This window comes from Nerophis ophidion, linkage group LG04 (genome assembly GCF_033978795.1).
Source record: "Nerophis ophidion isolate RoL-2023_Sa linkage group LG04, RoL_Noph_v1.0, whole genome shotgun sequence".
Taxonomy (NCBI): domain Eukaryota; kingdom Metazoa; phylum Chordata; class Actinopteri; order Syngnathiformes; family Syngnathidae; genus Nerophis; species Nerophis ophidion.
In genome coordinates this window covers 12,293,887-12,318,563 of record NC_084614.1, presented here as the reverse complement: position 1 = coordinate 12,318,563, position 24,677 = coordinate 12,293,887, and the positions used below count along the sequence as shown (strand labels likewise).

The window sequence follows — 24,677 nt, the reverse complement described above, 5'->3', positions numbered from 1 at the left end:
ACAATGAAAAAAACTGTGACTTATAGTCTGAAAAATACGGTATGTATAATCAACGTTGTATCAATTTCTTGTACCTGCTGGGAAAACTCTGGTCTTAGAGCAGACCTGGGCATTTTGTGGCCCGCGGGCCACACCCGGCCCTTTTTGTGTCCCTGTTCGGTCTGCGTGATGCCAATCATGAATTACAAAATAAATTAAAAAAATTATCTATGTCGAGTGTGCAATACAACGGCGCTGCTTTTGTTTTGAAAAGCGTTATTTGTATTACTTCCGTGTGGACGTAGGCGCGTGCGAGATGTGAGTGAATGTGAACAGCGGCAATCAAGATTTACAAAATAATTTTTTTAAAACATCCATGTCGTGCGTGCAATACAACTGTGCTGCTTTTATTTTGAAAAGTGTTATTTATGGGTGTATGTCCGTGTGTAACCTGTGAGTGAAGGTGCACACAGCAAGTGATGCCCAGTTACCCCCGAGATGTCAGCTCACGCTAAAAAAAGAAAAGTTAATGATGAATGCCATGTTTTCAACAAGAAATGGACTGCCAAGTATTTATTTACATAGATGAAAGGTAAAGCCGTGGGCTTAATTTGAGGTACACAGGTTGCTGTGTTTAAAGAATATCATTTGAATCGCCACTACACGACGAAGCACGAAGAAAAATACCAGCATCAATAAGGACCTTTTGCCAAATTTCACACCCTCGGAGATGTAGCCGTCAGGACAAGTTTCGTCATTCCTCACAAAATCGCCAGAAAATGTGAGGCGTTTTCCGACAGAGAGTTTATCAAGGAGTGCTTATTGGACTCTGTTGCGCTGATACGCCCGGAGAAAAGGGGTGCATTTGAGAACGTGTCACTCTCCCGACGCACCGTAACGAGGCGGGTTGAGGCCATCGCTGGAATCTTGGAGCTTCAGCTGAAGAACAGACAAGCACCCAGAGTAGAGTAGACTCAGCCAGACTGCCTCTGGGCAAAGCTGCAATTTTCCATGCCAATAAAGCAAGAAGACAGTGCTCAAAAGTACAGTTTGCATTGAATTTGCCATAAACATGCTACCAATTAGCATTAGGGATTTTACATGGCGTTTTCAACGCCTCGAAATTAGGTCATGAAAATGCACGTAACAATCACACAGCTGGGGTGTAATAAGTAGAATACTTACATTTTAAACACTTTGTTGGACTCAACAAAAGAAAAGACCTGCACATTCAGCTTAACGGCAAAGGCTACTTCCTGGCAACACACCGCAGTCTACACACCACTGCCATCGCCTTTGAGTTGCAGCTGCGTGCAAAGTCTACTATACACTGCCGTACAGTACTTGCAAATGAGACGTGAGAAGTGTAAGAAAACAAGACAACATGTACTTGCACTGCAATGTATGATTGGATGGACAAAATAGTGGAGGCCTCCATGCAAAATGTGTTTTTCTTGATTGACCAAGATATGTTGGGGAAGACTATTGCTCTAGTATTTATTGCTCAAAGTCGACTTGTGTATACTCTGAAACAGAAAAGAATACATATTTTCAGGCCCTGTTTACACACAGGATAAGGTTTTATTATCCTTATCCTGTGTGTTCTTGGGATGCAACTCCGTATTCTTCTTCCTCCAAACACGACGAGTTGAGTTTATACCTAAATGGATACATGGATGATACAGCAGAGGATTGGGAGAATGTCATGTGGTCAGATGAAACCAAAATAGAACTTTTTGGTATAAACTCAACTCGTCGTGTTTGGAGGAAGAGGAATACTGAGTTGCATCCCAATAACACCAAACCTACTGTGAAGCATGGGGGTGGAAACATCATGCTTTGGGGCTGTTTTTCTGCTAAGGGGACAGGACGAGTGATCCGTGTTAAGGCAAGAATGAATGGGGCCATGTATCGTGAGATTTTGAGCCAAAACCTCCTTCCATCAGTGAGAGCTTTGAATGGTTGACCAAATACTTATTTCCCACCATAATTTACAAATAAATTCTTTAAAATTCCAACAATGAAGTGTACCTATGATGAAAATTACAGACCTCCGTCATCATTTTAAGTGGGAGAATTTGCAAAATTGGTGTCTGACTAAATACTTTTTTTGCCCCACTGTATATTCTGGATATATTCTGCGACATACATGGCGTACAATAACTGTTACAGTCTGCTTTGCCAGTACAACTGCATTTGATGGTTTCCGTAATCTTCCCTCGACAGCCAGGTAATACAAAGCACACACAACCGTTTTTTTTAATCACATCCACGGGTGCTAGCATTCTTTTTGACTCTCCTTTGACAAATGGACAACGTTTTTGCGCAAAGTATAATCACAGCTGACCTGGACATTGGAAAGTTCTCTTGTCGTCTGAGAAGTGTTGTATCCCAAATAGCTGCAATCGCTTTCTCTTAAGGTATTCATGTGTGACACGGGCATGTCTGGATGACTCGCTTTCATATTTCCAGTTGTTAGCTCCGAGCTTTATTTTGAAGCTGGCTGTGGCGCGTTCTTTCTGACGTCACTTCCTGTGTGGGCACGGGCTTTCTGGCGTCACTTCCTCTCCGACCTCAGTTTGTAAACGATCAATGAGTCCATACAAAGCTAAGAACCAGAGATTCAAGAAATACACAGCTGACTTACCCATGTAAAAATTTCTCCGAGGAGCGGGACCTTAAACGCTGGTTTAGTGTGGCTGACATGGGGTTTAGGCTAATTAATTATTAGTTTAAGGGGTTAAACGACAATGTTTCATGGTAATTCCTCCCAAATGACTGTAGTTAGCCAACTTTTGTCCATTGAATGTCATGTAAGTCTGGCTTGTTGCTACAAGGAAAGGGAATATTTTTTGTCCAGTTGAGCGTTCCGCATAGAAATTCCTAATTTTCTACTGATGTAAAAGTAGAAAATGCATGCTATGTCCTTGCTGTGGTTAGGCCCAGCACATGTCTGATAAACAATGACAACTTCTCTTCTGCGAGACTCATGACAACACTGCAACATTTGAGCTTGTAGGCGGAGCAAAACTATGGAGTGACTTAGGCAAGGAAGTGAAAGAAGATACTAGTATGAGTCCATTTTTTTTATTTATTCTAAATATTTATATATTTATCGTTTCATGAAAACCACAAAAGGTACAGCTTACCTGTGACCATCATAAAAAAATGTATGAATTAAAACTGTAGTTGTATTTGTTTAATCGCTAAACTATATTTAATATTTAATTGATTTAATATTAAAAAAGTAATATTCCCTATTCCCTTTTATTACGTACACTTTTGTGAGCAAAATAAAATCAATAGGGCAAAATAAGAAAGCAAAAAGAAAAACGACATTCAAATACATGTATGTGTTTCAGACACAACAAACCAAAAACTATCTCAATTGACACAATAAAACAAAAACAAAAAAAAACACATTAGATATAATATTGTCATTTGTAAAAAAAACTATTCGGATATTAAAATACATTTTAAAAAAGCATTTTGCGTGTCCGAAAATGGGCAGAAAGAGGCAAAGCATAGACATGATATTCTCATTTTTTATCAACAATCCAATGCATAATCTCCCGATATATAACTACATTCAGTGTATTATTACAAGATTCATATTGTACATAATTACACCCACTTACACCCATAATAATAAACACAATTTCTATAAAGGTATTACACCTTTGAAATATTTCATATTTTCTCCTATTTGTTAAAAATATCCATCCATCCATTTCTACCGCTTATTCCCTTCGGGGTTGCGGGGGCGCTGGTGACTATCTCAGCTACAATCAGGCGGAAGGGGGGGTACACCCTGGACAAGTCGCCAACTCATCGCATATTTTTTTGTATTTCTTTTTAAGTTCCATGTTATTACCATGAATTGATTAACTTGGACCCCGACTTAAACAAGTTGAAAAACTTATTCGGGTGTTACCATTTAGTGGTCACTCCGGCTTCCTCCCACCTCCAAAGACATGCACCTGGGGATAGGTTGATTGGCAACACTAAATTGGCCCTAGTGTGTGAATGTGAGTGTGAATGTTGTCTGTCTATCTGTGTTGGCCCTGCGATGAGGTGGCGACTTGTCCAGGGTGTACCCCGCCTTCCGCCCGATTGTAGCTGAGATAGGCGCCGGCGCCCCCCGCGACCGCAAAAGGGAATAAGCGCTAGAAAATGGATGGATGGATGTACGGAATATGTACTGTACTGTGCAATCTACTAATAAAAGTATCAATCAATCAATCAATCAATCAATCAATCAATCAATCAAATGCTTTGTTGGTTTCCTTGTCCAGTTGATTCACTGAGTCACCCTACAAACTGATACGCACCAAATATAGGGTCTTCACAAAGCTGCTTTTAATTCAATTTACCCCTTAAATTATATTTTATGTTCAAAATTCCAATAATAAATTCACAGCAAATGACTGGTTAATAATGAATGGTATTACTTTCACAGTAACATTTGCAGTACTTGGCTGTGAAACAACTGCTTAATTGCTGTTATATAAAAAGGCATCACAGTTTTTGCTGTCATTTGTCGTAATGTTACAGTACATTTTTGCAATGGCCCGTTCCATTTCACCTATATGCTCTTTTATTCCATGTTTTTTTTTTCTTTCAATATAGTATTTTTAGAATGGGCCCCGGGGCACACCTTGTACACACCTGAAGTAGTCTCACCTCCTGTAGACAAAGGCATGAACGAGTCTTTAGAAGTCTGATTTAGACATTATTTCTCTGATTTTGGCCACTTTTTTAGCTGGTGAAAAGCTGCTGTTATTCATTTCCTTTTTTTGTTACTTTCTTTCTTTCTGTCTTTCTTTCTTTCTTTCTTTAGTTCATTTCGAACATGAACACACAGCATAATACATCACACAATTTCATATCATTTCACTTTACATCATGTCCGAAAAGGAGTAGGAAGAAGCAAAGCTTATTTAATCCCATACCCCTTTCCCACTTCAGAGCGTTTACAAATATATACGTTCATTTACTGACATCTTTTTTTTGCACAATGACATCCGTGAATGATTAATACAGCAGTTTCTGTAATACATAATTAAGTCAGTCATGATTAACATACTGAGATGAAGAATATCTTATTTTCAGTAAGGTTGAAAGTTTTTCACAAAATTATTCTACTTTGTACTTCGTAAGCACAATAACTCAAATATGGTAACACCAGCGAGCAGTAGAGAATATGAATGGATTTTTGGCCCAGGACGTATTTTGCTTTGTTCATTATTGAAATGTTTCTTGCCACCTTATGTTTTATATTTTCAGTTCATTTTATCATCGATTAATCCATCCATCCATCCATTTTCTACCGCTTATTCCCTTTGGGATCGCGGGGGGCGCTGGTGCCTATCTCAGCTACAATCGAGCGGAAGGCGGGGTACACCCTGGACAAATTGCCACCTCATCGCAGTCATCTATTATTATCCCCAAAAATCTGGTTTCTTTTTCCCTTTCAGTATCTACTCTGTCTATTTGTGTTTATGTATGATGCTCTTTTCTACTGTTACCAAATAGCATTATTTTTTGTCTTACTGAGATTAAAAGATAGTCTTTTTTTGTTGAACCATCTTTTTACTTAGTTAATTTCTTCTGTTATTATTTGTCTTATCTTCTCTGTGTCCTCTCCTGAACAGAACAGACCTCCTGTTGACAAAGGCATGAACTAGTCTTTCTAAGTCTGATTCAGACATTATTCCTCTGATTTTGACCACGTTTTTAGGTGTTTGAAAGCTGCTGATGTTATTCATTTTCTTTTTTTGTTACTTTATTGACTTCATGTGGCTGTTAAAGTTCAAGTCTGACTGTCTGAGTCAAGATTTCTAACCTGTTTGTTAGGTTTTAGGGAGTCTCAAGGAGACTAATAATAGTTTCTCTTCGCTTTTGTGGGCCAAAGACAGAGTTTTTGTATCGTTTAGTATCGTTCCAATACGGTTACTACCCTTGGCATCGATACTACCGATATTTGTATCGACCTGCAAAACCTTAGTGTAAATTCAAACAAAATGGAAACTCTGATAATTGCCCCTGATCAGGAACTCTCTTGGTGCTCTGAGTACACTTGTAAAAGCAGCCTCAGAAGATGTGAGGTTTAAACACAGATGACATCTATTAAACAGACAAAGAAGCAAGGAATCAGACACAGAATTAAATTTGGCTCACTGAGGAGAGCGCGTACACTTGTACCTTTGTGCAGCGTTCCGCCACTTTCTGACGAAAGATTGTATTTGTATTTGTATTTGATTTTATTTGGACTTTTCCTGATTACATGGCAACAGCTGTTTCTAAAGGTACGGGGTCGTCAACAGCCGCCGCCTTTGGTTACAAAACAGTTCAAAGAAAAGGTTGGTTCAAAGAAAAGGTCGTAAACAGCCGTTGCCCTCGTTCACAAAACAGTTCAAAGAAAAGGTGCCTGGAGGGGGATCAGGACCTGCCTCCTCTACGCTTTGTAGATCTCGGGTCAAGACAAAATCTTCCTGTGGATTACAATACATCAAAGAAACCGACACCTTCATGTCGCTTCCCATCCTACTCAGTGGAGTTTTACAAGCCTTTTGCTTGGTAGGATCATAAACAGCTTTTGTCTTCTCGCCGGGAACTCATGGCAACACAGTTTTGTAATAACTTAGATACAGTACAATTATTCTGACAGAAACCTTGGGGTTGTGTTTGATCAGTCCATGTCTTTGGAGGGTCACTGTCGTCAACTAACCAAAAACTGTTTTTTATCATCTAAGAATTATTTTTAAAGTGAGAAATTTGTTGTCAAAATTGGATCTCGAATTGATTATTCACGCGTTCATTTCGTCTTGCATTTACTATTGCAATTCTCTCTTCACCCTTTTCAAGAAGTCAACGCTAAAGAGACTTCAGACTGTACAAAATGCGGCTGCCAGACTTTTGACCGGTGCACCCAGAACAGCCCGTATCGCACCCATTTTCTGTAGTCTTCATAAAACCTGAGTTAAAGATTTTAATCCTGACATTTCGTGCGTTGCATGGTGGGGCCCCTCAGTACATCACTGACTTGCTATGCCCTGACTCCTCAGGGTGCAGCCTCTTACATCCTTCAGGCCAGGGTCTTCTAAAGAGCCATAAAACTCGTTTTAAACCCAGTGGAGAACTGGCATTCCAGGCTACAGCTCCCAGGCTCTGGAACAATTTGCACCAGTCTCTTCGTGATCTTGACTGTGTTGAAACGTTTAAGAAACGTTTGGAAAACTTCTCTTTTTAGTAAAGCTTTAAGTTAATGCATCTTTTCAACTATCATTTTTAATCCACTTTATGATGAATTGTAGTTTTACTTCACATATGTTTTGTACAGCGCTTTGTGATTTTATCTGTGAACTGCGCTTTCAAAATAAAATGTACTTACTTAGTTACCTCAGCTACAATCTGGCGGAAGGCGGGATACACCCTGGACAAGTCGCCACCTTATCGTAGGGCTCCACGTTAATCATCCATCCATCCATTTCCTACCGCTTATTCCCTTTGGGGTCGCGGGGGGCGCTGGTGCCTATCTCAGCTACAATCGGGCGGAAGGCGGGATACACCCTGGACAAGTTTCCACGTTAATCAATTCATGGTAATGATGTTGCCCTGTTGTTTTAATTAACTATGATTTTATCTGTGAAAAGTGCTTTATAAATAAAATGTACTTACTTACCCCGGAGCCGGGCGACAGTACAAAAAAACGGTTCCCCTTACTGCCATAGGCGTGGGGGGAGAGGCGCCAGCCAAAAGACAACATGTCCCAGAATGCACCGCGCGCCCCATGATGTTCCCAACAGCTGACAGACGGTGAAAGCCACTAGCAGAGAGCTGTCTGTTGGGGGAGAAGAGGACTCTCTTGTCGTTAAACTACGGGCTTCATCGTCACGTCAAGGGACTTTTCAACAACCTTCCTCGCGTCGAGCGTCCTATCTCGGACTAAACAACAGAACTAAAGGCATTGTTCAGCAGTTTTGGAAGCGAGGGGACATTGGCGCAGTCAGGTGCTTCCTTTTCCACAATAAGTCGCCGGAGCTGCTGCATACATGTCGGATTGTTAGCCGTTGCCGCTTCCCAACCAGCCCTCCCAACCCTCCCAACCCTCCAAGCCCTCCCAGCCCAGCCCAAATGCCGAGGAATGGATAGTTTGTCGAGCATGGTCGAGAGTGACGAGAAGCCGGAGAGGGACAGCGGTGGCGGCGATGGAGGAGACTTAATAGCCATGGCCGCGCTCCAACAGTGCGAGCTGATCCAGAACATGATAGATATCTCCATCTCCAGCTTGCGGGGGCTCAGGACCAAATGCGCCGCGTCCAACGACCTCACTCAGCAAGAAATCCGCACACTGGAGGTAAATGTTGCTAATGTGACACACATAAAAAAAAGGCCGCCCCGGCCGTCTCGTCTTGTCAAATTGCGGAGTCATGACGTCCGCCTCTCGTAGCTTTACTGAAAGACCCCAACATTGATGTTTATTTTCTGCGCATCTTTACCTAAAAGATGCTGGCGTCTGACATCTTTCTGGGCTTTCTCATTCAGCCATTTCGATTTAATGCTAAATAATCTGCTTGTATTTATAGAGTTGCACATGCTGCGGTGTGCATAGTATTGTAACCGAGAGGCCCTCGGCACTAGCAAACAAAGACGCAAAAAAAAACAAAAAAAAAACGAGTTTCACGACCTGCTCTTGTGTTTATATGCAATACTCAGCCTGCATGAAGCCGTGCAGCCTTGCAATGACATTGGGCCTCTGCTCACTCCATGAATGCACGCTTTTCTTAAACTGGGCCCCCGCATTATTCAAAGTAAGTCTGAAATACTGCCCATTTAAGAATATATGTCATGCTTTGACAAGAATGACTATCTGTAACCAACACAATCACTTCAGCAATTGCTGAGACACGAAGAAAGGGCATTGCAGTCAATACGATCTGCTCTTTTTTTTTTAGACATTTATTATTTATTTATGTATTTGAATTAAGACAATGCATATTCATCAATATAGAGCAACAATATAAATATGCCGGAGTTAGCACAATACCTAATGTTCATCCGTTGTCCTACGGCAGGTTGAATTGTGCAACTGTAAACATGTGACGTTCCTTTGTTTGCATATAATAAAACCATTGCCACTATCATAATCCAACCGTCCCAGATCACATAGTACATGACAGTTTTGCCAAAAGCAAAACATAGCTTACATACCGTACTGCTTATTCGCTTGAGTCTATTAGGGGTATGGCATAATAAGAACGTTTTAAAACAATATTATTTTCGCTTCACAAAGAAATAATTATACTTGAGTATGGTAACATTTACAAAACAAAATGTCACCTGATTTTGAGTACCTCACCAAAGGGTCAAAGAATATTTGCTTAAACACTTTAGGGTTGCCCTGAGATTGCTGAGATACCTGTGGCTGTGGGCATGGTAAACATGACATCATCATATAATTTGCTCGGAATCTGTTTTTCTAAAAAGGCTAAAACTTGTATACATTCATTAAAAAATATTCTGTGTCATTATTCCTGGTAATAATATATTTTTGCACCTCTTGGTACCCCAGCACCTCCAAAACCCTCAAAACCAGACTCCAAACATCCAAGAACAAGCTAGTCCGGTTACTTTTAGACCTCCACCCCAGATCACACCTCACTCCAACCCACTTCTCCAAAGTGGGCTGGCTCAGGGTGGAGGACAGAGAAAAACATCTCTCACTGAGCCTAGTTTATCAAATCCGCTACACCTCCCTGATACCGAAGTACATGTCAAACTACTTCTTTAACGTAAATGACCGCCATAACCACAACACCAGGGGGAGCTCCACAAACCATGTTAAACCCAGATTCCGATCTAACAAAGGTTTTAACTCATTCTCTTTCTATGCCACATCAATGTGGAATGCACTCCCAACAGGTGTAAAAGTAAGTGCATCTCTATCCTCCTTCAAAACCGCTCTAAAACAACACCTCCAGGCAACTCCAACCCTTTACTAATACCCTCCTCCATTCACATCCCATCTCCCCGGATTGTAAATAACCTAATGTAAATAATCAAATGTATTTCTAATGTATATGCTTGTTCTTATGCTATCTGAACTCACTATGTTCTCTGCTCGCTGTACATATCCTACTAAGTCAGACCTATACTGTTTCAATGTCCATTTCTCTGTTGATGCAATTGTTAATGACTGAAGTACTGATATCAACCAAAGTTCCTCATTCCAACCCCAGGATTGTAAATAATGTAAATAATTCAATGTATATACTATGATGATTAACTTGTGTGATGACTGTATTATGCTGATAGTCTATATTTGTACCATGAATTGATTAACGTGGACCTCGACTTAAACAAATTGAAAAACTTATTCGGGTGGTCAATTGTACAGAATATGTACTGTACTGTGCAATCTAATAATAAAAGTTTCAATCAATCAATCAACCAATCAATCAATCAATTCTTATATAATTTAGCTCTATTTCCTCATTGTTGCTAGTTATTGTGCAATGTACTTGGAGACTTTTTCAAGTCTCTAGAGACTTTTGCAATCTTTTTTAGTGACTTTTTCTTTATTAAAACCGACTAGCAACAAATCTAGCAATTTTTCGTGGTGTTATTGTAGACTGCACTCACACTGTTTAGAGATTCTTCTGTCCCTCCATGTACCAGAAAAACAGCGCGCTGCAGCGTGCCCGATTTTCCCAAAACACTCACTGATGTCACGCTTGCATGCCTTTCTCTCGTTAAACGCCGCCTTTTACCTCTTATTAGCCCAGTTTGCACATTTTATAGATGGCTGTCCGTCGGTATGTCTCGGATAGGTTAAAGTATGTCCACATCGCAGACATGCTGTCTCAGCTCCAAACAATCCCGTACATATTGCCTACATCATCACAACATCCGGTTTCGGCAGTGTTTTGTTGGTCAAAGTCGTATTTCCGGCGACCAAATTTCCGGTGCATCATTAATCAATGGTGCGCAAGTATTAGGCTATACATATATCTTTTCATACTGTAAGGGCCTGCTCGTGGTAATGTTACGTTCGTGTATTATTGATGTTAATTGTTCCCATCGCCGCTAACACATCATGTTGGCGTTGTGCTGTTGTGTGTCTCTGAGTGAAGCACGGAGACAAAGGTGTGCTCAGAGAGGAAATGTGTTGGAATTGGGCGGGTTGTTAGCATAAGATTCACAATTAAAGTTAAAAAGAGTGTCTGACTTTTTGTCATTCTTTTCTGGAGGTTAAAATACATAACATTTATTTTTTGTTCACACAAAACACACATTTTTACAGTGTGGTGGCATTTATTTTGGAGTGGCGGTGCGCCAAAATCAATTACATTAAGGAGAAACCTTGAACTTAGTATTTCATATAATTGAAATACAGAGGGACCTCCATTAACAAACCTTAATTGTTACAGGGTTTGTGAATAGAAAAGTTTGGAAATTGAAGCAAATTAAAGATGTAGAACTGTATAGAACTATGTCACTCTATTTTGTAGACTCTTTCATCTGAAATTAATCCACTCAAAGTTTTTTAATATTATTTCTGGTTTTAGTTATTTTTAATCATTATTTAATTTCTGCTTTTGGGTAAGTGATGTTTATTAGTCTTTAGCAGCATATTTTTCCTAAATCTCCACCGTAAAGCTACACTTTACAGATGTCATGTCAACTCTTCAGTGTCAGGTGTCTTTGGAAAGGTAATTACAGACAAAGAGGTGACTTTGGACATACAGCTTTAATTTATTCAAGTGCTCTTTGTGTTAATTGGCAGTTCACTTAGAGCAGAGACAAACTGTCACTGCCCGATTTTCTGAGCTGCCCGATCCGCCAGTGCATGCGCAAACATTGCAATTTCCTGCCGTGGTATTACCGTTCTATGACCTTGAGTGGTTAATGATATTACAAACTCTGTTTCCATATGAGTTGGGAAATTGTGTTGGATGTCAATATAAACGGAATGTAATGATTTGCAAATCATTTTTAACCCATATTCAGTTGAATATGCTACAAAGATAACATATTTGATGTTCAAACTGATAAACATTTTTTTTTTGCGAATAATTATTAACTTTAGAATTTGATGCCAGCAACACGTGACAAAGAAGTTGGGAAAGGTGGCAATAAATACTAATAAAGTTGGGGAATGCTCATCAAAAACTTATTTGGAACATCACACATGTGTGCAGGCTAATTGGGAACAATTGGCTGCCATGGTTGGGTATAAAAGCAGCTTCCACGAACTGCTAAGTTATTCACAAACAAGGATGGCGTGAGGGTCACCACTTTGTAAGCAAATCGTCAAACAGTTTTAGAACAACCTTTCTCAATGAGCTATTGCAAGGAATTTAGGGATTTTACCATATACGGTCCGTAAAATCATCAAAAGGTTCAGAGAATCTGGAGAAATCACTGCACGTAAGCAATGATATTACGGACCTTTGACCCCTCAGGCGGTACTGCATCCATCCATCCATCCATTTCTACCGCTTATTCCCTTTTGGGGTCGCGAGGGGCGCTGGCGCCTATCTCAGCTACAATCGGGCGGAAGGTGGCGTACACCCTGGACAAGTCGCCACCTCATCGCAGGGCCAACACAGATAGACAGACAACATTCACACTCACATTCACACACTAGGGCCAATTTAGTGTTGCCAATCAACCTATTCCCAGGTGCATGTCTTTGGAAGTGGGAGGAAGCCGGAGTACCCGGAGGGAACCCACGCATTCACGGGAGAACATGCAAACTCCACACAGAAAGATCCCGAGCCTGGGATTGAACCCAAGACTGGAGGACCTTGGTATTGTGAGGTAGACGCACTAACCCCTCTGCCACCGTGAAGCCCGGCGGTACTGCATCAAAAACCGAAATCAGTGTGTAAAGGATATCACCACATGAGCTCAGGAACACTTCATAAAACCACTGTCAGTAACTACAGTTGGTCGCTACATCTGTAAGAGCAAGTTAAAACTCTACTATGCAAAGCCAAACCCATTTATCAACAATATCCTGAAACGCTGCCCGCATGGCTGGGCCCGAGCTCACCTAAGATGGACTGATGCAAAGTGGAAAGGTGTTCTGTGGTGTGACGAGTCCACATTTCAAATTATATTTAGAAGCAGAGGACGTGGTGTCCTCCAGAACAAAGAGGAAAATAACCATTTGGATTGTTATAGGCACAAAGTTCAAAAGCCAGCATCTATGATGGTTTGGGGGTGTATTAGTGCCCAGGCATGGGTAATTTACACATCTGTGAAGGCACCATTAATGCTGAAAGGTCCATACAGGTTTTGCAGTAACATATGTTGTCATCCAAGCAACGTTATCATGGACGCCCCTGCTTATTTCAGCAAGACAAGTGTTACAACAGCGTGGCTTCGTAAAAAAAGAGTGCGGCGGCTTTCCTGGCCCGCCTGCAGTCCAGACCTGTCTCCCATCGAAAATGTGTGGAGCATTATGAAGTCTAAAATATGACAGCGGAGACCCCGGACTGTTGAACGACTGAAGCTCTACATAAAACAAGAATGGGAAAGAATTCCACTTTCAAAGCTTCAACAATTACTTTCCTCAGTTCCCAAACGTTTATTAAGTGTTGTTAAAAGAAAAGGTAATGTAACACAGTGATGAACATGCCCTTTCCCAACTACTTTGGCACGTGTTGCAGCCATGAAATTCTAAGTTAATTATTATTTGCAAAAAAAAAATAAAGTTTATGAGTTTGAACATCAAATATCTTGTCTTTGTAGTGCATTCAATTGAATATGGGTTGAAAAGGATTTGCAAATCATAGTATTCCGTTTATATTTACATCTTACACAATTTCCCAACTCATATGGAAACGGGGTTTGTACAATATTAACAACCCATGTGTATTCAAAGTGTTAGGATAGTGAAAATAATTTTGGAAAAATGATAAGCATGAAAAGCACCGCTTATATTTAGTTACGGCAATGTAAGCATTAAATATGTCACATGGAGTCAAAGCTAAGATGAAAAGAGCAGTTTCAAAATTCAATAATGAACAAAGTTATTACAATTTTTGAGTAGTTTAGGTTATCCGCAGATACTTTGGCAAATTGTTGTTTAAAACAAAATAATAAAATGCCTCTATTTTGGAAAAACTGCCGTCAAATAGGGAGCGGAGATAGCTGACTTTGCTGGGAAGGTTCCAATCAGGGATTTATGCTAACACAATATTTAAACGAGTTCCTTATTCTCTTTTATTGCATACGATTGTTTGAGCAAAACAAAATTAATAGTACACAATAACTAAACAAAATAAAAAAAACGCTATCTATTGCTCTTTTAAATCATTCGTTTTTTCCTTCCACGTCCTGTGTCCATGGAATTACTCCCTGAATTTGCAAACATTAACAAGAATGACAAAAACATTATTTTGAGAAAATAAACATATTGATTTATGAGTCTAGTATTGCTTGTATACTGATACTACCATTGGTGTTGACGTCACCAATTTATAGATGGATCTGGACTCCTCTTACGTATTGTGTACTGACTGTGACAATGCTGACAAACTAACAGTTGTTATATTATCCTCTCTCTAGACTATTATTAATCTATTTGTTAATTTTTTGTAAATAACTGCTTACATTGGCCTGTATTGCTCTTCCATCTACACTTCTTAAACTTTACTAAGCACTTATTTGTTGGTGTTATTTCAAGCTGGTTTAGCATGCTATTAGCTTACCTGCTCCTGGCTTAGTCCTCTCTGTGTAACATGTTCTGCCTTGTTTTAATACTTGATAATGATATTTCATTGAGATACTTCAGATTGTGCTGATGGTCGGGCAGCTCCGAGACCGATTATTTGTGGAAACAGCTGTTCTTTCCTTTTACCTACCCTACCACAACAGTTATGTCAACATTAACACATGAACATGCCCTTCAGACACATACTGTCTTGTTGGCTTGTTTCAAAATGCGTCACACACTCTTTAATTGCACTCTAATCTTCAGACACTGCCTCTTCCATTGTCATGTTGTAGTTCCTAATTCCTTCCATGTGTTCTATATAATCTAGTGAATTTCTTCATCATGTCTATGCAGCTTCTCTCTCTCTGGAGGTCCACTCTATTTGAGGCCTCCACGGGGTTTGTTTACGCGCTCTGCTTGTTTTTGCAATATTCTCAGCTGCACGATGACTGAAGGAATCATGTCATGGAAAGTAGAGCATCGCGTTGTTAGGAACAATGCTCCTGATAGAGGGGGTGTGGGGGGGGGGGGGGGGGGGTGGGGGGGTGTCGGATGCAACGGTTGTGCATTTTGATGTGCAATTTTTTTTATTTAGTTGGACAACCATCTCTTCCTGACTCATGTTGTCATTGTGGATGCATGATAGATGTTTTTATTTTTGGCTCATAGTTTATTTAAGCCCTTGTCTTTGAAGGGGTGCAAGGATAGGAGCGTTGTTGATTGGCAAGAGGCTATTAATTATCCATGTGTGGGTTTTATTTCTTTATAATTTAGGTTATGTTTACACTGCAGAGTATTCAGATTATTTTGTTACATTCAATCTTTTTATGTACCTAGTCATTTCCATTACAAAATAAAATAGATTTCTAATGTGAGTGGAATGGATCCCTGAAGTTACCCGCATGCGCACAGCATGTGGTGCAGTGTTTTTACTAGGAATGTAACAATATGAAAAAGTTATTACGGTTAACGTGACCAAAATGTTCTTGTTTGTCATTATGGATTGATCAGCCACCGATCAGTATCTGGACGATTTTTCGTGAAAAAGTATGTCATCTGCCACTGCTTATTATTGTCTTTCAACACAGATCACGTCTGGCCGACACTTTATTAATTTTTCTATCTTTAAGTATTACGGTACGTGTATTTGTATTGAACTGTTTTGGTACGGGGGTTTCGGTTCGGTACGGAGGTGTACCGAACAAGTTTCTAAGCTAAAGTCTTATCAAGGTGCTTTGCTTCTTCTGCCTCTGTCTCAGCACCCAGCATTGTCCCACCCACACAACCATCTGATTGGTTACATACAAAGCCAATCAGCAGTGCGTATTCAGAGCGGTAACTGCCAATCAGCAGTGCGTATTCAGAGCGCATGTAGTAAATGCTTCAGCGTCAAGCAGAATAGTGTTTAGCAGGTGAGCATAAGACAGCGTACTCTCCCCAAATTATAAAAAACACCTCCCAGTCAACTACTACTAACATCACTATGAGCTCGTTGACCTTCTAGAAACTTAAACTGCAGCTCAGCTCGCTGGCAGTCCTGGCTTGAGGTGAAGGCTAATTATCTTTAAGCGTAACGTTAGCTCATTTTGCTGTGTGTGTGTGTGTGTTTGTGTGTATGTGTGTGTGTGTGTGTGTGTGTGTGTGTGCTAGGGGCAGTAAAGCCCTCCCTGTCGGTCTGTTATTTCACTTGAACTCCATGTGGTTCAGAGATGAATAGTCTCTCCTATTGCTATTGTACTATTTTTTCAGCAATAATTACATTAATCATTAGTAATGTAGCAGCCTAGTTTTGAATGGCAGGGTCCCTGCTATCCCATGTTGACAAAAATATAACATGTACATAATAAAAATCAACTACAGGCTTCCCAAATGCTGTAATAAATTAAGCACGATGAGTTGACTTTAAACTGTTTAATGTTGCACTTTTTATATGTAGAAGAAAAGTTTAGTAATTTTATTTAATCTGAGCAACAAGTTTAGGCAGTTAAATGTGGATTAATTTGGGCAGAATTATTATAGTGTTCCCAATGTTTAAAGGATAAAGCCATTGTTTACAAATATGGTAAATAAATAACCAAAAAATTTATATTTTATTGTTTTCTTACTGTACCGAAAATGAACCGAACCGTGACCTCTAAACCGAAGTACGTACTGAACCGAAATTTTTGTGTACCGTTACACCCCTACTAAATATGTATCTTCATACTAGGGTGGGGAACTGACCAGTGATCACTTCCTGTACTACACAAAGGGCTGGGGAATATGGACCAGAAGTGATATCCAGGTATCTATAGTCCAAATTGCGATAAATGGTTTATACTACCAGTATCTTAAACAAGACGTGCAAAAGGCTTAAGGTTGCCTAAGTGTTTTATGGCTAGAGAACTAGTGTTGAGAGTACACAGATTATTTTAATTGTAAGTAGTAATGTAACATGTTTTTTATTTTTAAAAAGTAATTAATTAGCCGTTACTATGTTTAAGCACTTTTCATTAATTGTGTTCAATAACGAAAGCTTTATAGCCTCAAGCTTGTCCGCGGGGATAGATGGAGCTTCTACTCGCTGTTGTGGTGATGGCTGCTGGCCATTCAGAATCAAAATATATCAGTATAGTAATGGTATTGTCTCAAATATATCTCTTTCTAAAATATACCAGTATTAACTGTAATACTATATCATTTACCACCCGGCCCTAAGGCAAAGTGCAAAAAAACAATTACCTTGTTTCTGCATTAAAAAACTGTTAAAATACAGGCCTGTAAAGTTTCCGCAAAAACGTGTAAATCCGTGTTTTAAACATACGTTTTCGCCTCAAAATATCACAACTGCTTTTTTAAAATTAAATATCGATAAAAATGTGGTTAAAACAAAATTTGTTGTTGAACACTCCTCAGCTGAGCTGTTTCTCAGAGTCTTGCCTCAACGCCGCACTGAGTTGCAGGACAAGCTAATATGATTGACAACAAAGTAGACAGACGTCAACGTTGCAGCTCTGATAACCAATGGTGCCGGCAACAAGTAAGCTACCTAAATGGTTAGCTAACAGGCAAACTTGTTTTTTTGCTCCAAAACAAATAGAAGAAAACATGTTAGGACTATGGTTGAGAGCACTGAAACAATCATCATATTTGGATGATTACAATCCAAACACTGTTAGTTATTTTTTAGTAGCGAGCAAGAAAGTATATTTTTGCTGTTACGGATTTTAAACAAAGGTCATGACACCGGAAGTATATTACCTGAGGGGGCGTGGCTAAAGAATGGAGTTGCCAAATCGGAAACGTTTTAAGTTCTTTGCAATAATGTTATAGAATTTGACATTACAATTTTAATGATAATAATGTTAGTAAATGATATCATAAATAAAAGCAAAAACATATTTGGGACAATACATGGTACATGTAAGTGTCAAAATGACAGCCAAAAGAGGTTGGTAGATTACAATAAATCCAAAGGTAAAATATAGCGTAGAAATTCACCCAATTGCAGAAAATGTAGTCTGGATTTAAAAAAAATATTTCGGGGTTTTCGTGTCAGCACTTTGTGCTGATAGAAATGTTTCACCTTTTTCCTCAGTGTTCCTCTTTTTTCCTCAAAGGATGCTCACATCCCTAATATAGCAGCAATACAAAAAACAAAACACGAAATCTAACTTCCTCAAAAAGAAAAAAAACATTTTGTGATGATGTTTAAAAAGCTGCACATCGGTATATTGACTATTTATTAACTCCCACTCAAATAGCACTCTAATAGAATTGTGTCAATGATTAATTCTTAACATGTTAGTTAACTAATAGATTGTATGTTTAATCTTTTGGTATCAGCGCATTGGTGCCTAATGTCTGTCTATCTGTTTGTCTGCGTGTTTGCGCTTGCGGTGTTGCCAACTCTGCAGTAGGGAATAGAAGGAAATGTTCTCACACTTTACATGTTTTCACTGGCGATGTTTTTGCGAGTGGCGGCGCGGACTCGCTTCGCCCAAAATTCACGACTGACATCACTATTATTGTCGACAAATATAATTGTTGACTAATTATTCCACCCCTAATACATTACAGTGTCTTCGAAGTGTGCAGTTTATTACAAAAATAAGGACTTTTGTCAAGGGTAGAATCAATTATTCATGTTTATGGGAAACTCTGCTTAACTATACAAACTTTTCAGTTTACCAACTATGTTCAGGAACCAATTCAGTTCGTAAATCATGATTCCATTGTACTCGGATTTTATGTCTGGGTGGAGGTCCTGCTTTGGAAAAATGTGTACTAATTTTTAGCTATCACATTTAGCTCCTCTTAAAACATTTACATGTTGCACAATGAAATGAGATGAAGTGTACATTCCTGTTACTTTGTCTATAAAATATGTCATAGTTTTTTTATTTTTATCATTATAGTTATGATTTATTTATATAATTTCTGTAATATACTATTAGCATTTCATGATTAATATCTATGAAATAACATTCTTAATACAAAACCCGAAACCAGTAAAGTTGGCCCATTGTGTAAATCTTAAATGAAAAGAGAACACAATGATTTGCAAATCCTTTTCAACATATATTCAATTGAATACACTGCAAAGACAAGATATGTAATGTGCAAACTGAAAAACTACTTATTTTTTCAAATAATCATTAAATTACAATTTAATGGCAGCAACACATTGCAGAAAAGTTGGCACAGGGGCATTTTTACCACTCTAATACATGGCCTTTCCTTTTAACAATACTTAGTAAATGTTTCGGAACTGAGGAGAGAACGATTTTTGAAGCTTTTCGGGTGGAATTCTTTTGCATTCTTGCTTGATGTACAGCTTAAGTTATTCAACAGTGCGGTGTCTCTGTTATCATATTTTACGCTTCATAATGTGCCAAACATTTTCAATGGAAGACAGGTCTGGACTATAGGCAGGCCAGTCTAGTACCCGCACTCGTTTACTATGAAGCCACACTGTTGTAAGATGTGCAGAATGTGGCTTGGCATTGTTTTGCTGGAATAAGCCATGAAAAAGACGTTTTTTGTATGGCAACTTATTTTGCTCCAAAATCTGTATGTACCTTTCAGCATTAATTGTGCCTTCACAGATCTGCAAGTTACCCATGCCCTGGGCACCAATACACCCCCATACCATCACAGATGCTGGCTTTTGAACTTTGCGCCTATAACAGTGTGGATGGTTCTTTTCCTCTGTGGTCCGAAGGACACAATGTCCAATGTTTCCAAAAACAATTTGAAATGTGCACTCTCCAGACCACAGAACACTTTTCCACTTTGAGCTTGGGCCCAGCGAAGCCGGCGGCAGTTCTGGGTGTTGTTGTCGCTTTGCATAGTAGAGTTTTAACTTGCACTTACAGATGTAGCGACAAACTGTAATTACTGACAGTGGTTTTCTGAAGTGTCCCTGAGCCCATGTGGTGATATCTTTTACACGCTGATGTCGATTTTTGATGCAGTACCGCCTGAGGGATTGAAGGTCCTTAATATCATCGCTTACGTGCAGTGATTTCTCCAGAATCTCTGAACCTTTTGATGATATTACGGACCGTAGATGGTGAAATCCTTAAATTCCTTGTGATAGCTCGTTGAGATATGTTGTTCTTAAACTGTTCAACAATTTGCACGCACATTTGTTCACAAAGTGGTGACCCTCGCCCCATGCTTGTTTGTAAATGACTGAGCATTTCATGGAAGCTGCTTTATACCCAATCATGGCACCCACTTGTTCTCAATTAACCTCTTCACCTGTGGGATGTTCAAAATAAGTGTATGATGAGCATTCCTCAAATTTCTAAGTCTACCTTGCAATTTTTATCAGCTTTTTTTAATCATGTTGCAGGCATCAAATTCCAAATAAGCTAATATTTGCAAAAAAGAACAAAGTTTACCAGTTCGAACATTAAGTATCTCTTCTTTGCAGTGCATTAAATTGAAAATAGGTTGAAAAGGATTTGAAAATCATTTTATTCTGTTTTTATTTACGATTTACACAACGTGCCAACTTCAGTGGTTTTGGGTTTTGTAAATGATTGAGTACGCACAAACCTGATTGAGAAGTCATCGTGTAATGACCTGGCAACAGGCATTTACAGTTTGTCGTGTTGGAGTTTTCTGATTTCTTGTGTGGCCGTAAACGCATCAGTGGCTGAGTCTGAGTGCGTCTGTTGGCGCAACTAACAGAGAGAGAGCGACTGCTGTTGTTGTTGTTGTTGTAGCATCACCTCAGAGGTCTGAGGATGGTCCTTAGAAGTGTTGTAGCTGTGCGGGGAAGTATTGCGGCTTCTGTTGATATGACAGGGAGTCAGAGTTGGTATTGGCGTGGATTGTACGGCAGAAAATTACCAATTTTGCTACATAGTAGTTTTTGGGTAATGTTTTCTTTGTGTTTATGGCCAACAAACAGTTTTGCTCAATAAAGTGATCGATGGACCTCCTTGTCTTTCTGAAAGCCTCTCGACAGACATTGGTGACGAACATTGTTTTACCTTTACTGGCTGCTTGTTGTCACCTGTCACAGATTTGCACTGCAAAACGGTACAGAATAAATTGTTACGTGTTAAATTTGTTTAGAGTTTTGGTTGGATTTTATTTTGTACGCGGCATTTGCTCTGCGCAGAGAACACCTGAGCAGTGCACAATAGCGTAGGTGCACACTTTAAAGGGATTTTTTTTTTCAGTTTATTTCAAACACGCAGACAATACAATTACAATGTATTGCATAACATATTTCCAGTTGTTTAATTACTACATGTCTGAAAAGGAGTAGGAAAAAGCAGAGCTTATTTAACCTACTCCTTTTCATATTATAGCAGTTTTATCTAATTTCTTAGTTCTCTGTTTGTAACCGTACATTGGAAAAAATATATATATATCATAAGTAAGTAAACAAATATTAAATACATAAATAATCATATCTTATTTTTTAAAGGTTTAATATACTTATGATGATTATTGTTCTTTGTACTTTGTGAAGTACAAAGAAGAACTATCTCACAGTTTTGGGGCAGTGGCCTCAATTTCTTTTCAGAGGAGCAATTAGGTGAGCACTCAGAGCTTGGAGTGGTGGGATATTGTAAGAAGTTCTAAAACATAATCGTTTTAGCTGTTTCATGCTCAATCATCCATTAGTCCGTTTTAAGGCCGTTCATTTTGGCAAATAATGAATACAAACCCCGTTTCTATGTGAGTTGGGAAATTGTGTTGGATGTAAATATAAACGGAATACAATGATTGGCAAATCCTTTTCAACCCATATCAGGGTTTCCCACACATTCATTTATTTGTCGCGGCCCGCCACGAAATAATTACGGCCGCCACAAAAAAAAAAAAAAAATAAATAAATAAATATATATATATATATATGTGTATATATATATATATATATAATATATAATCTCTCTCTCTCTCTCTCTCTCTCTCTCTCTCTCTCTCTCTCTCTCTCTCTCTCTCTCTCTCTCTCTCTCTCTCTCTCTCTCTCTCTCTCTCTATATATATATATATATATATATTTTTTTTAAATATATATATATATTTTTTTTTTTCCGGCTTTTGACTCTCTCGACCGCTCATAAAAGCAATGGGACTCTGTCTGTGAATGGAGCTTGTAGTTACATATTATATAAATATGTAAATATTATATGAATATGTATATAAATATGTACACAAAGTTTTGTAATTATATTCCAATTCCGCGTTTTTCTTGGTCTCCCCTTGCTCCAAAACCTGTATGGACCATTCAGCATTAATGGTGCCTTCACAGATGTGTAAGTTACCCATACCTTGGGCACTAATACACCCCCATACCATCACAGTTGCTGGCTTTTGAACTTTGTGCCTATAACAATCCGGGTGGTTATTTTCCTCTTTGTTCTGGAGGACACCATGTCCACAGTTTCCAAATATAATTTCAAATGTGGACTTGTCAGACCACAGAACACCTTTCCACTTTGCATCAGTCCATCTTAAATGAGCTCGGGCCCAGCGAAGCCAGCGGCGTTCCTTGGTGTTGTTGATAAATGGGTTTTTCTTTGCATAGCAGAGTTTAAACTTGCACTTACAGATGTAGCAACCAACTGTAGTTACCGAGAGTGGTTTTATGAAGTGTTCCTGGGCCCATGTGGTGATATCCTTTGCGCACTGATGTCTGTTTTTGATGCAGTACCGCCTGAGGGATCAACAGTCCGTAATATCATCGCTTACGTGCAGTGATTTCTCCAGATTCTCTGAACCTTTTGATGATTTTACGGACCGTAGATGGTAAAATCCCTAAATTCCTTGCAATAGCTCGTTGAGAAATGTTGTTCTAAAGCTGTATGACAATGTGCTTACAAATTGGTGACCATTGCCCCATCCTTGTTTGTCAATTACTTAGCATTTCATGGAAGCTGCTTTTATACCCAATCATGGGACCCACGTGTTCCCAATTAGCCTGCACACATGTGGGATGTTCCAAATAAGTGTTTGATGAGAATTTCTGAACTTTATCAGTATTTATTGCCACCTTTCCCAACTTTTTGTCACGTGTTGCTGGCATCAAATTCTAAAGTTATTGATTATTTGCAAAAAAAAAAAGTATCAGTTTGAACATCAAATATGTTGTCTTTGTAGCATATTCAATGGAATATGGGTTGACAATGATTTGCAAATCATTGTATTCCTTTTGTATTTACATCTAACACAATTTACCAACTCATATGGAAACGGGGTTTGTACATCTGACGACATACTATATATGAACGCGACCTGATCATTCAGACTGCAATAGCATCGGATACATTTTGGATTTATATCCACATAAGAAAAAAGTCTTAGTCAGACTCGAAAAAAATTGGAAAAGTATTGTGCACATTGACATAAACAAAATCAAATATAAGTCACGTATGGCTTAAAAAAATTGGAATTGACCTGCAGTGTGAACATACCATAAGCCAGGGGTCGCCAAACGTGAGAGCTACTGGAGTTCTACAAAATGAAAATAGCTGAGAATTACTAATTTAGGTAACATTTAATTTACCTAAATATATTCCAAACAAACTGAATAACCTTGTTTTGTCAGAACAGGAACAGTAAATATGTTGCTATTCACAACTTTTCCGGTTGATAAATAATAAATGATAATTGTTCATAACTTGATCCCCATTAAATGTTGCAATGCTTCTGTTTGAATGAGTTTAATTTGAGATTAAATTTTTTTGTCAACCATTTTTGTCAATTATTTAAAAATGAATACCAAACTGAAGGGAAAGTTTAACATAATAGCAAGTATCTAACATATAAAAATGGCGCCATTGTTGCCTTGAATTTAATTTTAGTGGTTGAACAATGTGACGTTCACAAACGACATTTTGAACGGCTATAGGCGAACTGTGAATCAATTCCCAGTTACTATCTTATTCTATGTTGCAAATTTAAAGGTGATGTTCAAAATATTTGATAGTTTGGCCAGCATATAGCAGCTGTTTACTGTGCATAATAAAGAATCACATTTGTAGAACCCTCCGGGGACCGACTCGGAAAAGAGTGAGGAGTAACGGGTTGGAGACCCCTGCCCTAAGACCTCTATGAAAGAACAGTTTCAGAATGGTTTGACCATTTAATTGTCTGTTAAATCGTGACATTTCATATTTGTTAGTGAAAAATCAACATAATATAATCAACATGCAGGAAGGACTAATTTTCTACTTTTCTACCTGAACCAACCCTTTCTCATGCTAGATTTTTCTCGCCAAAAACATGTCAAAATCGCCATGTGCTTTATCTAAGCAAATAAAAAAATGAGGAACTAGTAAAAAGGATAGACACATAGTTTTTTTAGTACTTGCCAGGACCTGAGTGCAAATTTCGTACCGCACACATGCAAATGTGCACGGGTTTGACAAATAAGTTCCTTGAATCCTTGAATTGAGTTTTCTAGCAGTACTTTGCACCTGCCCTCACTGCCAAATGTACCAAAAGTTGGTTCAATGATCAT

The 24,677-nt window shown here is 38.8% G+C and overlaps 1 protein-coding gene across 2 annotated transcripts in view; it reads left to right on the top strand.

The window, feature by feature from the left end:
• The first annotated feature begins 7,766 nt into the window (after positions 1 to 7,766).
• The window catches only part of LOC133550916 (kinase suppressor of Ras 1-like), a 79,675-nt gene continuing 62,764 nt past the window's right edge, over positions 7,767 to 24,677 (top strand). For both annotated transcript variants that reach the window (XM_061897067.1, XM_061897066.1), the window contains exon 1: positions 7,767 to 8,338. In XM_061897067.1, the coding sequence (XP_061753051.1) occupies positions 8,126 to 8,338 (213 nt within the window). In that variant the 5' untranslated portion in view covers positions 7,767 to 8,125. The remainder of the gene's footprint in view (positions 8,339 to 24,677) is intronic.